The sequence below is a fragment of the Miniopterus schreibersii genome, assembly GCF_964146895.1.
Source record: "Miniopterus schreibersii genome assembly, chromosome: 2".
In the NCBI taxonomy this organism is placed as follows: domain Eukaryota; kingdom Metazoa; phylum Chordata; class Mammalia; order Chiroptera; family Miniopteridae; genus Miniopterus; species Miniopterus schreibersii.
This window is the reverse complement of record NC_138102.1, coordinates 149,393,812-149,407,084: the sequence shown is the minus strand read 5'-3', so window position 1 is coordinate 149,407,084 and position 13,273 is coordinate 149,393,812. Positions and strand designations below refer to the sequence as shown.

Below are 13,273 nucleotides of genomic sequence, written 5' to 3'. Positions count from 1 at the left end.
CATAAATTATTTTTAGAAAAGTAAAATATTTCTGTTGAAAAATAATATTCAAGGAATAACTGAAAAACTAAGCATAACTAAAATTTTATTCTGATTAATATAGTTATAAAAAACTGGTTCCACATTACAAATTTATTTCTGTTCCTGGTTATTGGCTTGTAAAATGGATTATGCAATATTTGCAATCAGCAGAGAGGAGACATAAATCTTGATAAGTTGTAATTAAGTTCTCAGTTGTATGATTTTATTTTGGGCTAAAATCATATAGATTCTCTAACAGAATTTCTTTGTAGTTATTCACTTATATCTGATAGACTGTTATCAGCTATAAAGTGATCCATTATGGGAGCCATTATGGGAGAATATCTCCAAACTTCTTTTCTACCTCAGAGTCTGTATGCTTTAAAAACTACTAAATAAGATAGAGATTATCCTGGAACAACTTTGGCAACAATAAGTAAATAATTCATTAAAGACCAGATAATCCTTAATTTGTCTGATTGCTTATCCATATCATATTATCTGAAACTAAGAATAAGATCCTGGGAGTTTAATCTACATAGACTTAAGAATAAGGACCATTATCACCAAAAAATCAAGCTCCCTACACATTCTTACTAAAAATTAATTTTAATTTTAATGCCATGGAAGGACTGCCTTGAAAGTATGGATGAAATCCATAAGGAAGTATACCTTTTGAAGATGTTAAAGATCAATTGAGAGCTAATATTCATGAAAAAAACAAGTCTATTAGTGTGGATTCTAGAAAGAATAATTGTTGCTATTGTTTCCATTGTGACTTGACTATAATTTTATTGTTTTACTTGCAAAATAATTAAATGGAAATGGGGTAAAAATTGGCTAATGACTTACTTTAAAGCTTAGTGAGAAAAAATCGTGACATGTTAATGTTGGTACTGTGTTAATATGGAACTACGAAAAGCAGATACGATATGGGTTTAACCATGAAAGAGATTTATTAATCTCAATGCATAGGAGAGAAAACAGAGAGGATAGCAGGTGGGTGACGGGACAGCCCTCGGCCAAGATGCAGGTCTTACTCCAGGTGAAGGAGAGAGGGAAGGAATGAAAGCTGGGTGGAAGTGACAGACTGCGGGCAGCTCTAAGAGAGTATGGTAAGGCCACTGGAGAGTCCTCTAGCTAAGGTGCCCATCAAAGGAGACTGGTGTCTTCCAGGGACAGGCCCGCCTTAAAATCCCTCCCGGCTCAGTCACTGACTGAGAGCTGTCTGTAGAAAGTGTTGTCTTGGCTCAAATACTGTGATGGTTTCTGGTGTAGCATCTGGGGCAGGGAATCAATGACACTCCTTACAGTTGAAGAACGTAGAGGCACATTGTCACAGCTTCCACAGTATCAAATAATCACTTTTATGTTTATATCATTTTATTAGTACATTTCTTCTTCAAGAAGCAGAAAGTATGTACTCTATCATGAACTTAAGTTGGAACTGGATAGTTAAACAAAGGAAAGAGAATCCTGGAATATATTATTGGTGGAAAAATCTTATATGGAGATTTTTATTAGTGATGTAGATATATAGCATTTTTCCTTTATCAAGTGTGGCCCTTAAAATGGAATATATGAAGAATTATTGGCATGTACTGTACAAAGCTTCAAAAATAAAATAGGCTTCAATGATAAAATTTTTGGAAATGATACATTTAAAGAAGGTAAATATCCAGTGAAAGGCGAGTCAATATTAAATTGAAGCCCAGGTCTTCAATTTCTGGAAGACCTGATTTTATTTCTTTGAGGACTATGACTGATTTGAACCTATGGCATATGGAAAACCACTTGCTTCCTTTAGACTCCGTGTAGCTCATTCACTGAAAAAAAAGACTGATTGAATGACTACTCAGTGATCAGTGCCTCACTCCTGAATGTGTTCCTGGCACACACAGATTTTTTTTCTAATGAGTTAATGGATACTATTACCTGTTGGATACATGGCCTCATACAAAGCAGATATAAATTTCTAACATAAAGGTGTTACCATCTAATGGATAGATAGGTTAATAAGTAAAACTAAAGTATGTCAGATGAAATTTGTATTAGGAAAAAAAATCAGGAAAGAAGGATAGGATGGGTAATGCCAAGACAGCAGTGCCGTGTGTGTGTGTGTGTGTGTGTGTGTTCGTGTGCACGTGCACATGCATCTGCATGTGTGTGCATGCAATACTAGCTAGAATTATCAGGTAAACCTTTCTGAAGGTCCAAAATCCTGAAGGATGTGAGGAAGAAACTGTGAAATTGTCCAGGGCCTAAAGGGGCAATCAGAGGACTGTGGTTTTTACTATGTGTAAGAGGCAAAGTCACTGGATGGTTTTGAGCTATTGAGTGGCATCATTGAGCAGAAGAGTGACATGATATGATGTGTCATTTATGTCTTCCTACCTGGCTGACATGAGGAAAAGAGACTATGGGTAGGCGAGGGTAAAAGCAGGAAGTCAGAGACCACTGACTGCTATAGTCCACGAAAAAAGATGAAGGTGGCTTTCTAAAACAACTTGTCAATGTTGAGAGAGAATATTATAAACAAAGGCTACAGTGTTCCCTCTTTTAAAACCTCACTGTCAGCCCTGGCTGGGTCACTCAATTCTCAGTTGATTAGAGTGATGTCCAAATACACCAAAGTTGTGGGTTCAATCTCAGGTCAGGATACATACAAGAAGCAACCAATGAATGCATAAATAAGTGGAACAGCAAATCAATACTTCTCTCTCACTAAAATAAATAAATAAATAAATAAATAAATAAATAAATAAATAAATAAAAATTTAAAAAAGTAAATGTCTCACTGTCAACAAATTTGTGTAAAATGTTCAATCAAATAACATTAATGTCTGTAATCTAAGACAAATAATAATAATATATTTAATGAAATTAATTTTATGGATTACATATTTTTTTCATTTCAATAGAACACTCATTTGGGAAGATGGCAGCTTGGAAATCAATAACATTACAAGGAATGATGGTGGTATCTATACATGCTTTGCAGAAAATAATAGAGGAAAGGCTAATAGCACTGGGACTCTTGTTATCACAGGTAAGAAAGCATTTAATTAAAATTGTCTGTTTTATTAGTTTGACATTGATGCATTTCTAATGTACTATAAGAAGTGGTCAGCCCTGAGCTTCTGAGACAGTCACGTATTGATAAGTTTCGATTTAAAAAGCCTCTGGACAGATCTCTTGCGTGATGAAATTGTTCCTGGAATTTGAATTTGAAAACATCGTATTCCTTCACACAGAGAAATCAGGATATATTGGTTTGTATTCTTCTAATGTAGCAGATAATATTTTCTCCAACTGTGCTTTCCTCCTTTATTTTAAAATGTGCAGATCCCACGCGAATTATATTGGCCCCAATTAACGCTGATATCACGGTTGGAGAAAATGCCACCATGCAGTGTGCCGCTTCCTTTGATCCTGCCCTGGATCTCACGTTCGTTTGGTCCTTCAATGGCTACGTGATCGATTTCAACAAAGAGAACATTCATTACCAGCGGAATTTTATGGTATGTGTTTTAAGTTTCATTTTATTAACATCCCAGTGACCCCATGGGTCTGCCCCGCAGCTCTGTTGCGATAATCATCTACATGAGACTGAAAAACAGGCAAAAAAAGCTTTTCACAGGTCTCCTTTTGTTCATCAGAGTACTGCTCGACCTTTCTGAAAGATGGCTAGCCCTGAGAATTTTGGTAGAAATATTAATCAATAAACATTTATGCTTTAGGTCCATTTTCCCTTAATTATAATACAGTTTTTATATTGATGTAGTACCCCTCAGTATATCTGTACACTAGGTTCTAGTGCCTTCACGTTGACTTTCAATGAGGTAAGAGCATAGAACTTATCTTTTGTTAAAATGGTTACTTTAGGGCATTTATTTTATTCTTTGAGGGTAAGGAATAGATAAAATACATATATGGGGAGGTTGGGAAAAAGAATCCCTGTAATTTGAAAAGGGTGAAATGGCTGTTTTACTTTAAGAACAGGAAAGGATACATGACACAAGTCCTTTAATTAAAAATAGGGATGTCCTTGTACAGATATAAAGAAAATAGAGGTGAAAGACTGGGAAGTAATGCGGGAATTGATAGGGCTGCCTAGTTTACAAAGTTTTTAAGAAACAAATTGAGCACTGCTCCTACCAGTTTGTTCTCTAGAAGGGTGTCTATTCAGGAGCCTCAAGGCCTATGTAGAATATACGCTTAGTTAATAAAACCTTAATTTTAATTTTAGAAGTCAATTATGAATATAGAAATAAAATTTGAGTTTGAGTTCATTCAGAACTATAAAATAGTTAGGATTTTAAAAGTCCTATGAAATCTGAAGATTGGTAGGTATATATTATAATAATATACTTTCAAATAGTCTAGCTCTTTGTAAAAACTCTTCTAGAACTACTTTAAAAAGTCAAAATAAGTTTTCAGTCAGGTTAAGACTGACTTTTACTAGATGGAGACATTTCTTCTTAAATTTCACTAAATAGATTCGTAGAATGACTACTGATGAATCATCAATATTAATGTCTTTCATATGTTAAATGTAATTCTTTTTTCTTTCTTTTTAATCCAGCAGACTTAGTTATAAGTGTAAGTCTACAGTCAATCCACTGATTGTCTTTGTTTCTGAATTAAACTTACACTTCAAAAAATAACACCTGGGAACTGTCAGAGAACTAGTTTAACATTATACCAAGTGATCTTTTCCTTACCTCTCTGAAACTGTGTTGATATGCTTAGTCATAACCATGCCCAACACTAGTAAAAGTGACACCAGTATCTTAATAACTTCTTCAAATTTTTTGTTTTGCAAGAAAAGCAAATGTCACTCAGTTCGATGTAACAAAAACTAAAATGAACTAAGCAGACATCTTATTTTTAAAAAATAGACTTTTGAATTTGCTTAGACTCTTGGTTTTATAAATTGAAGAATTCAAAAAATGTAACAACCATAATTCATACAAGTAGCCAATAGTTGCCGCGAAGTCTCTATAAATGGGTGTTGGGGTATAAATTGCCCTAAATTAAGCTGAAACTTCATATGTGGAACCTCTTGGTGTCCTTTATCATAATAGTTACATTGTGTTCCTTGATATAAATAAGCATTTCAAAAAAAAGAAATTAAGAAAGGGAGAGAGGGAGATAGAAGAAGAGCCCCTTGCTTTAAAAGGAGTGGAAAATAAAGAAATAACTGGAGTACTAATTAAGAAATAAATAATAAAGCAGACCATAAAAATGTAAGGACTTTGACTATTACTACAGTCCCTCCTTTTGCAGATGGTGGCCACAGAGGTTCATGTAGTTGCCCCTCAGCTTATCCAGAGGAGAACCCTAACTGCAGGCTGTGCTCTGGGCTCACCAACTCTGGGTTCAGCTCAGTCCACACTCACTGGCTAAATACCCGACTTAATTGAGTGAAAATATCACACGCACGTATTAACACTTTGTAGATGGACAGATAGGATTCAATTCTCTAAATACCAAAAGAGGGGGGAAAAAGATAGGAATCCTTTAAAATAAATTATTAAACTGAATTCTGTCTTTGGAACCTAAGAAACCTATAAAGCTTTTCCTCTCATCTTCCTTCTCTTTTAAGGCAAACTTCAAAGTCAGGCTTCACTGCGAAATGTACAACACAGAATTCAAGTGGAAACACCATATGTGTTTGATCCACCCTTTGGAAGACAGTCCTACTGGCTAGTAATTGCTCTGGGCACCTTAGTAGGCCATTGTCCTAAGGAGTGGCTCTTCCTGTCTAAAACTGAGTGAATGAAAACATAATAGAGACAGCAGGTATTGGGGACAGGAAATGCAAACGGGGACCATTGCTGACTGCAATGTCTATTATTCAAGTTGTGTGGGTAAAAATAGCAGTATACAATTTTTTTGATGTCCTAAATAATATATACATTTTAAAATTCTGGTAACATTTCAATAATTGAGTATCATTTGTTCATTTAAAAATTTTGTCCTGAGCACATACCACACGTTAGGAAGAGTGACAGGCACTAGGGCGAGTAAAACACTGAGGGAGACAAACACAGGTACGGTTCCAAAATAAATCAGAGCTACTCTGTGAGTTTAAAACTCAGACGTAAATGTTTGGTAGCTATCACGGTTATGAAACTGATGGCATTATCATCATTGTGTTTTAATAATTTTAATTGGCAAAGTTACTATCAGAAGCTATAATTAATGAAGAGACTATAGAGTTCAAGATTTAAACTTTTTATTTCAAGAACCCAAGTTTTATTTTTCGATTTAATTTAATAAGAAATTTTACTCAGTAATCAAGTCTGCTTTAATTTCAGCTTGCTATTCCTGTTTTTGACCACCCTGTGGCAACCTTGCATAAGGTTTCAAATTTCAGTCTGGAATGATTATGAAATTAAACAAATACATTTTCCCATGTACTTATGTCTAAAATTTGTGATTATAGATGATTTTTAAATTTCTCCTTTATGCTTTTTTCATTTGTATCTATATAATTATCAGGAATAAAGCAACTATACATTTTTGAAGATAGGCATTTCTTTTCAGAATTTATAGTGAGCAGGAAACTAGACTTTTGATGGCCAGCACACTGTCATGCAGACAGACACTGAATTGTAATGTCTTACCTGAAAATATATTAAAAAATTTATAGTGAGCACTAAAAAGGTAAAAATAACATTGCCATTACATTTAATGATCCTGCTTTCTGTAAAACTCCTTGAAATTAATTTTTTAAAAGCCGTAAGTAAACACTAATACTGATTACAGAGCAACATTAAGGAGTTATGTATCTAATTTACTTGTCATGCCATTTATTTTTTCATTTATTCAGTAAATATTCACTGAGTGTTATATTGTTTTGTGATCAGGGTCAGTAAATGCTTCATTTAAACTTGAACTTATGCACAGAAGGATGTTTAGAATATACATCATCATAAATTTAATAAATCTGAAACTTTGATGCAATATGCTGTTAAAGCAGTTTATTTGGCATCACATTCTTTTATTCTAAGTTATGTGGCAAGTCCAACTTAAAATTTTCCAAGTCCAACTATGAAATGGCTTCTATTTTAATTTTCTAATTTAATAGCTATCTACTCCCTTAAATACAAAAGACAGTCATTTTATTTACCAATTTAATTTATAATCTCTCTTGTTCTTGAAAGTACTTTGGACTATCCACCAAGGTACTTGATCTTCAGAAATTATTTTTAATAGACACCTATCTTTCGAAATCAACCTTGAGTCATTTTTTTTTCAACTATTTAACAGCACTCTCCTGTCAGAGCTGTTATCTTTGTTAAGCACATGAGTTTCTTAAACTTTCCAATTCTGGCTGTTGCCAATACATTTTTTTCCTGATTCTCTTATTATAAATAAATGTTAGAATTGTACTTCAGCAAGAAGCTAATTGCTTGTCTGCATTGAGTTAACAAATGCCATATGAATACTTCCGAAGCTATGCCACCACCAGACCTGGGCCCTAGGCTTCATTTTTTCACTTATTCTGTGACTGAGCCTATGATTAAGCCTGTCTAAGCCTCAGATTTCCCCCTCTGTACAATTTTATTAATAATTCATTCAGGTTACTTGGTTGGGTTTGCGAAACCAGTTACTTCATGATATTTTTGTGAGGATTCAATGAGAGAATGCCTCTAGAGTGCTTGGCACAAGATCTGGCCTATTATACGTGATTAGTATACTCTTTATAATATAGCAATCATTCCCCATTGAAAATGACAAAAGTGTTTTGCCAGTGTTGTTTTTTATTACACATCTCCTGTCTCATAAATTAATTCTTGCTCTGCTTGCTGTATGGGACACTTAATCCAAGACAAAAATTCTCTGTATTTCCTTGCTCAGGGCAGTAAAGAGATAATAAATAGTCAACATTTGTTGAGTGCTTACTATTTGACCAGCACTGGGTTAAATGTTTTCTATGTATTTCTCACTTGATCTTCACAGCAGTCCTCTATGGAACACGTTTTATTGTGATTTTTTTTTTTCTTTGATTTTTTTGAGGTGAAAAAACTGAGGATTAGAAAGATTAAGTAACTTGCTCAAAGTAATCACACACCTTGCTAGTAGCAGAGGGAGGATCTGAAACCAGACGGGCTGACTCTCCACCACTTCAGCTTTTGATCCATCGGTTAATATTCATGCCTACGTCTAGTTAGATAATCCTCCCCCCATTGTTTGAAACACTGTAAGGCAGCAATGTTCAACTCATAATTTATCCTATAATCTTGTTTAATGAACCTTTTATGCTCGCTTGAAGTTTTCCAAATTACTTGCCTTCCCTATACTATTAGCTGCCTTTGCAATACATTGTAAATCAAGTCTGTAGAGTGTCTGGTGGTCTAACTATAAAGTTCTAGGCAATTCTTAGTGATTTCCTTTAGGTAGGTAGGTGTATGTGTTTGCAGGTATATGGACATGCATTTGTTCTAACTACATTGACAACACCCTTCATAACAAAAGAAGATATTTCTTACCCTTAGGCTATATGGTGTTTTTTTTAAGAAAATATTAATTATACTGAACATGCCACAAAAATATGTTAAATATTAGTGAGACATATATATTCTGTATTGGAGCATGTTATGAACTTGAACAGAAATTTTGCTTCTACAAGACATGCAAAAGGAGAGAGTGAGAGACAAACAATAATAATAATAATAAAATAAGGGATCATTTTGCTGTTTTCAATTTCATTGTTTCTCTGCTCACTGCTGAACAAGGTCAAGATTGCCCAGAGTTATGGAGCAACAGGTTGGAAGAGAAAAGGAGGGTTGGGCAGCAATTCTGGAAAAGGCAAAGATCAAACCAGAGCTAAAGAAAGCAGAGCACGAGACCAGGCAGGCAAAGAGAGATGATATAAACCCTAAAGTGCTACTTTTAAACTTGGAGCAATTCCCTCCCAAGGTGACTTTGGCCATTTTGGGCTGTTATAACTGCAGGGTGGTTGGAGGATGGCTCCGCATTGTGGGCATCTGTTTAACATGTGTGCTGCTAAACATCCTATAATGCCCAACCGAAAATTATCTGGTCCAAATTATCAATAGTGCCAAGGCTGAGAAAAGCTGCTCTAAAGGGAGATAAAAAAGAGACTTTGGAATAAATGGCGTGGCCCCTGAAAGGTTTTAAGCCTGAAATGTTAGAAACAAAGAGAGGTTATAATATTCTGAGCAGAGGAGTGCTTAGGACAAAAAAAAATTTATAAGAATTAAACATTTGCCAAAATAGTATGAAGTAGAGGATAGATTTCCTGTGTTTTGTAAATTTAAGATCATGTTCTGATGAGCAGTGGAAGAGAAAAAGAAATATGTAAAATGTGTATAGTCCCCTGACACAGTCATGTGACCCACACAAAACTCACAAAAGCATTCTACCTGTGGCCAAATCTTTTCTCTGCTCTTATCAGTAATTAATTGGAAAAGAGGTAGAGAATTCTGTCATACCTCTCTTTTTGCATGTCCTTCTGACCATAAAACTTTTCTGACCTCTCTTTTACTCCCTTCATAATCTTTACTTGCACCTAACTATTGTCTTTTATTTGCTCTTTCCATCAGTAAACATGGAGGTAGGTATCTATGTTCACTAGATGTGTCTACACTTGTGTTAGCTTCTTTAGATGATCAAACTTCTAATGTAGAGACCATGTGAGCTAAAGTTGCTCTCTAGCATAGCATCCCATAGCCTAGTTCTTAGTAAGCATTTGTCGGTGGCAATGCTAACTGAATGGAATTAAGCACATATAGAATCAAGTCTTCAGAGGTGTATTGGCTTGGAAGAATCTCCAGAAATGCATAGTAAATTAAAGACTTGATTGTTTTACATAGAACTCCATGCATATGTAAGCATTGCTACAGTAATTATTCTGGTTTTTGTGCTTGCAAAGTACAGTAAATATTTGAAATAAAAAGAGGGAGAAATAAGCATGTAAAATACTTTATCTTGGGAATTTTTAATATTTTATATCATGGACTTTGATTTTTTTTCTGATATCACACTAGAAATATGCTTTTTGTCATTAGCTGTTGTATTCCAAAAAAATTATCCAGTTTGTTTAAGAACAGAATACTAATTATCTGGATTTTTGTTCTTGTTTTGCCATTGAAGAGTTACTCGACCTTGGGCAAAACAGTTACTCTGGGCCTCCAGCTTCTCATTTGTCATATGAGGAAGTTGGGCTACAACAGAAGTTTTGAAAAACGATTAAAAGTTTTTAGCAGCAGTATCCTTTTTGCAAAGAAAATTTGAATCAGAACTTCAATAAATTTTAAAGATAAATGTAAGGTTGCTCTGACTGAAGAAACTGTGTGCGCGTATGTGTGCGTGGGTAGGAAGGAGACTGCAGACCAAAGCCCTAACCACAGGGCTTCTCACTTTCGTCTATCAAAAAAAAAAAACCCACCCCGTTCTGATCTCTTCCTTCTACCAAGTGGTCTGTGAAGATCTTTAGAACCCCGAGGCTAATGGGAGCCAATTTAAAAACCATATGAATTAAATGATATCCAAATTTCCTTTCAACTCTAAAACATGGGGTCTAAATCCAAAGCTTTGATGTTTTTGTCCATCGTTCAAAGTGCTTAGCAGAGACCTCAAGAAAAATTTCTTCTTTTTTGAGTTTTAATTTAAAAGGAGCCCGTTGATCAAAATTGGACTCTTTGGCCATCAAAATAGTCAAATTTGGGTATGTTCAACATTTCCATTGGTTCTATAAATACTGGGTGACTTAGTAATTTTGCTCATCCACTTTCCTAAGTCATGTAAATTTTTATATTTTCAATAACTTTACTTCATTTTAATGTTTTTTAAGTCATATATGTTTTTAGATTTTTTTCCTTCAATCTTAGTGCTAATGCATTACTTAAAGTAACACTAACTTGAATATTAGGACTTTAATTAATTATGTATGAACATGTTTTTGTGATTATGTAAGAGAATGGCCTTACTTTTTTTGCAGATTCAACATAATGTTTTGAAAAATTAATATGATGGTATCAATAATTTCTTTTTTAAGGGCTCAGCTATCGATAGGTAGTAGATAGAGAAAAGGAAAGATAGGACTAGCTAGTTAGGTTATTAGATAAAGCAAATATGGCAGGAAGTTTACAGTTATTGAATCTAATTGGTTGGTATACAGATGGCCATTGTACTCTTCTTTCTATTTTCTTATGTTTGAAAATATAGATAAAACAATAACATATTGTATTCTTCCTGCTACAAGAAAGTATCCACTTTTACCTACCAAATTATTAACTTAAATCTCATGACTTATATGCTAACTATTGAGCCTTCCACCAGTAACTTCACTCAAAATCTCAAATTTTCTTCTCTCTAAAACGGAAGTATTAGAAGTATGTCCCTAAGAATTATAAATTAAATAAGACAGTGTATGTAAAACAGCTAGGCAATTGCCACATATCTAAAAGGCATTTTATCAATCGGGAGTAGTGGTGGCAGGGCCAGTGGCTCTCGCGGAGGCCGCAGCTTTCACAGCAGCATGTGTAGCGCCTGCGCATCTGGCCTTGCCTGCCCCCTACAGGTGGGAGCCTTGGGTGCCTCGCCCTGAGCGTCGCTTCGCTTGGGGGGAATGAGAGCCACGGTCCTGTAGTCCCCGCGCTCCGTGGCATCTCTTGCCTAAAAGACTGGGATGTATAGTCAGTGTTTCCGATTCACTGGCCTTTGTTTTGTTTTCCACATTTGTTGACATGTTCATGTTAGGATTTTGACAGATTAAGTCTCTGTGGCTCGAAATAATTCTATTGGTACCCCATCTATCCCTGGTGAGTTTTTTTCTTCCCAATAATTTGAGGCAGGGTTTCTTTGGAAAAGACAATAGTGCTGGGGAAAATAGAAGGCAGCGGGAAAAGAGGAAAACCAAATTTGGGATGGTTTGGCTCCATAAAAGAAACCATAAGCATGCGCCCGCAGGAGCTGAGCAGGCTGCTGAGGACAGGACGTTGCGGACCTCGTTCAGTCACAGGGTCGCCAGCCTCAGAGCCCACTCGGCGGCACAGAACAGACGAACAGTAGCAGCAGCAGTAGCATCCTGTTAACAGGCGCAGCAGGAGCAGCAGTAGTGGTTATAGGTATTGTAGTATTGCACCCTCATCTCTAAAATATGGTTAAAAATAGCCCCTGTTGCACAGGGCTGTTGTTAAGGGAGTTTGCACATGTGAAGTATTTATAATAGTTCCCGGCACCTAGAAGTCCTTTACTAAATAGTTGCTCTTAGTCTTGTTCGTGACGGTGGTGTTCAAGTTTACAGTTGCATACGATGTATTTGCTATAGTTATTTTTTTCTTTAACCTGGCCAGTCAAAAGTAAAAAAGAATTTTTTTTGTTTTTCACGGATATGGCACGTATTATACATATATAATAATTTTTTCTTATAAATTTCCAGACTGTTCTCTTTAAAGGATATGCTTTCCTTTCACCTTCAATATCTATGCCTTCATTCTGAACTCTGACAGAACAAAAGAGATGCTTTTGTTGACATATAGCCGTTATGTGTGTACCGTATCTGTAACATTTCTTTCTTCATTCTGATTAATTCAGTTGTTAATACAACTTAGTAATTCAGATTCCTTTATACTGCAGGAATGAGTTAGTTCATGGCAGAGGGGAAGATATGGGCCTTTATATTTTGGAAGTCTTTTGATTTAAATTTGGGGAATTTCTAAGTGGTAAACCACATATACACTTTGGAATAACCCTGCGCTGGGCTATCACCATTTCCAGTATGTGATTCAACTCTCCTCATGTGAAGGGAAGCATTTTGTAATTCAGCCAAGCTGTGGTTTTTAGGGGAAAATATAGAGAGCGTTCGCATCTAATTTGTGGCTAGAATGTGCTGAGGGCCATGATCTTTACTTGCTTTGTAAGCTTTCTGTTGACCACTGAGAACCTCAGCTTCTCCTGAGGTATGAAAAGTGGTAGCACCATTTATAAAAACTTCAGGGCAGCTTTCATGCATACACAGCTATATCAGAAGGGATATAGTATGTTTTTCCTTTGCTTTCCTTCTGAGGCATTTCAATGCCTCACCTTCATCAAATATAGAGCACATGAGAATAAATGTTAAAGTCACTTATTATTGCTTTATATAAGTAGGCCTATCATTACCCACCTAAGTCCTAATGTTTAAAAATGATCTGACTTTTAAAATGAGCTTAGGATTAAACCTTTAGAATAGTTAAGAGTTTTAGAGAATTTACTCTAAAGATTCAATAAGTGT

The 13,273-nt window shown here is 35.3% G+C and overlaps 1 protein-coding gene across 4 annotated transcripts in view; it reads left to right on the top strand.

The window, feature by feature from the left end:
• The window catches only part of CNTN1 (contactin 1), a 266,848-nt gene that overhangs the window by 173,666 nt on the left and 79,909 nt on the right, over positions 1-13,273 (top strand). For all 4 annotated transcript variants that reach the window (XM_081131031.1, XM_081131032.1, XM_081131033.1 and 1 more), the window contains 2 exons: positions 2,943-3,070; positions 3,367-3,542. In XM_081131031.1, coding sequence (XP_080987157.1) covers positions 2,943-3,070; positions 3,367-3,542 — 304 coding nt within the window. The remainder of the gene's footprint in view (positions 1-2,942; positions 3,071-3,366; positions 3,543-13,273) is intronic.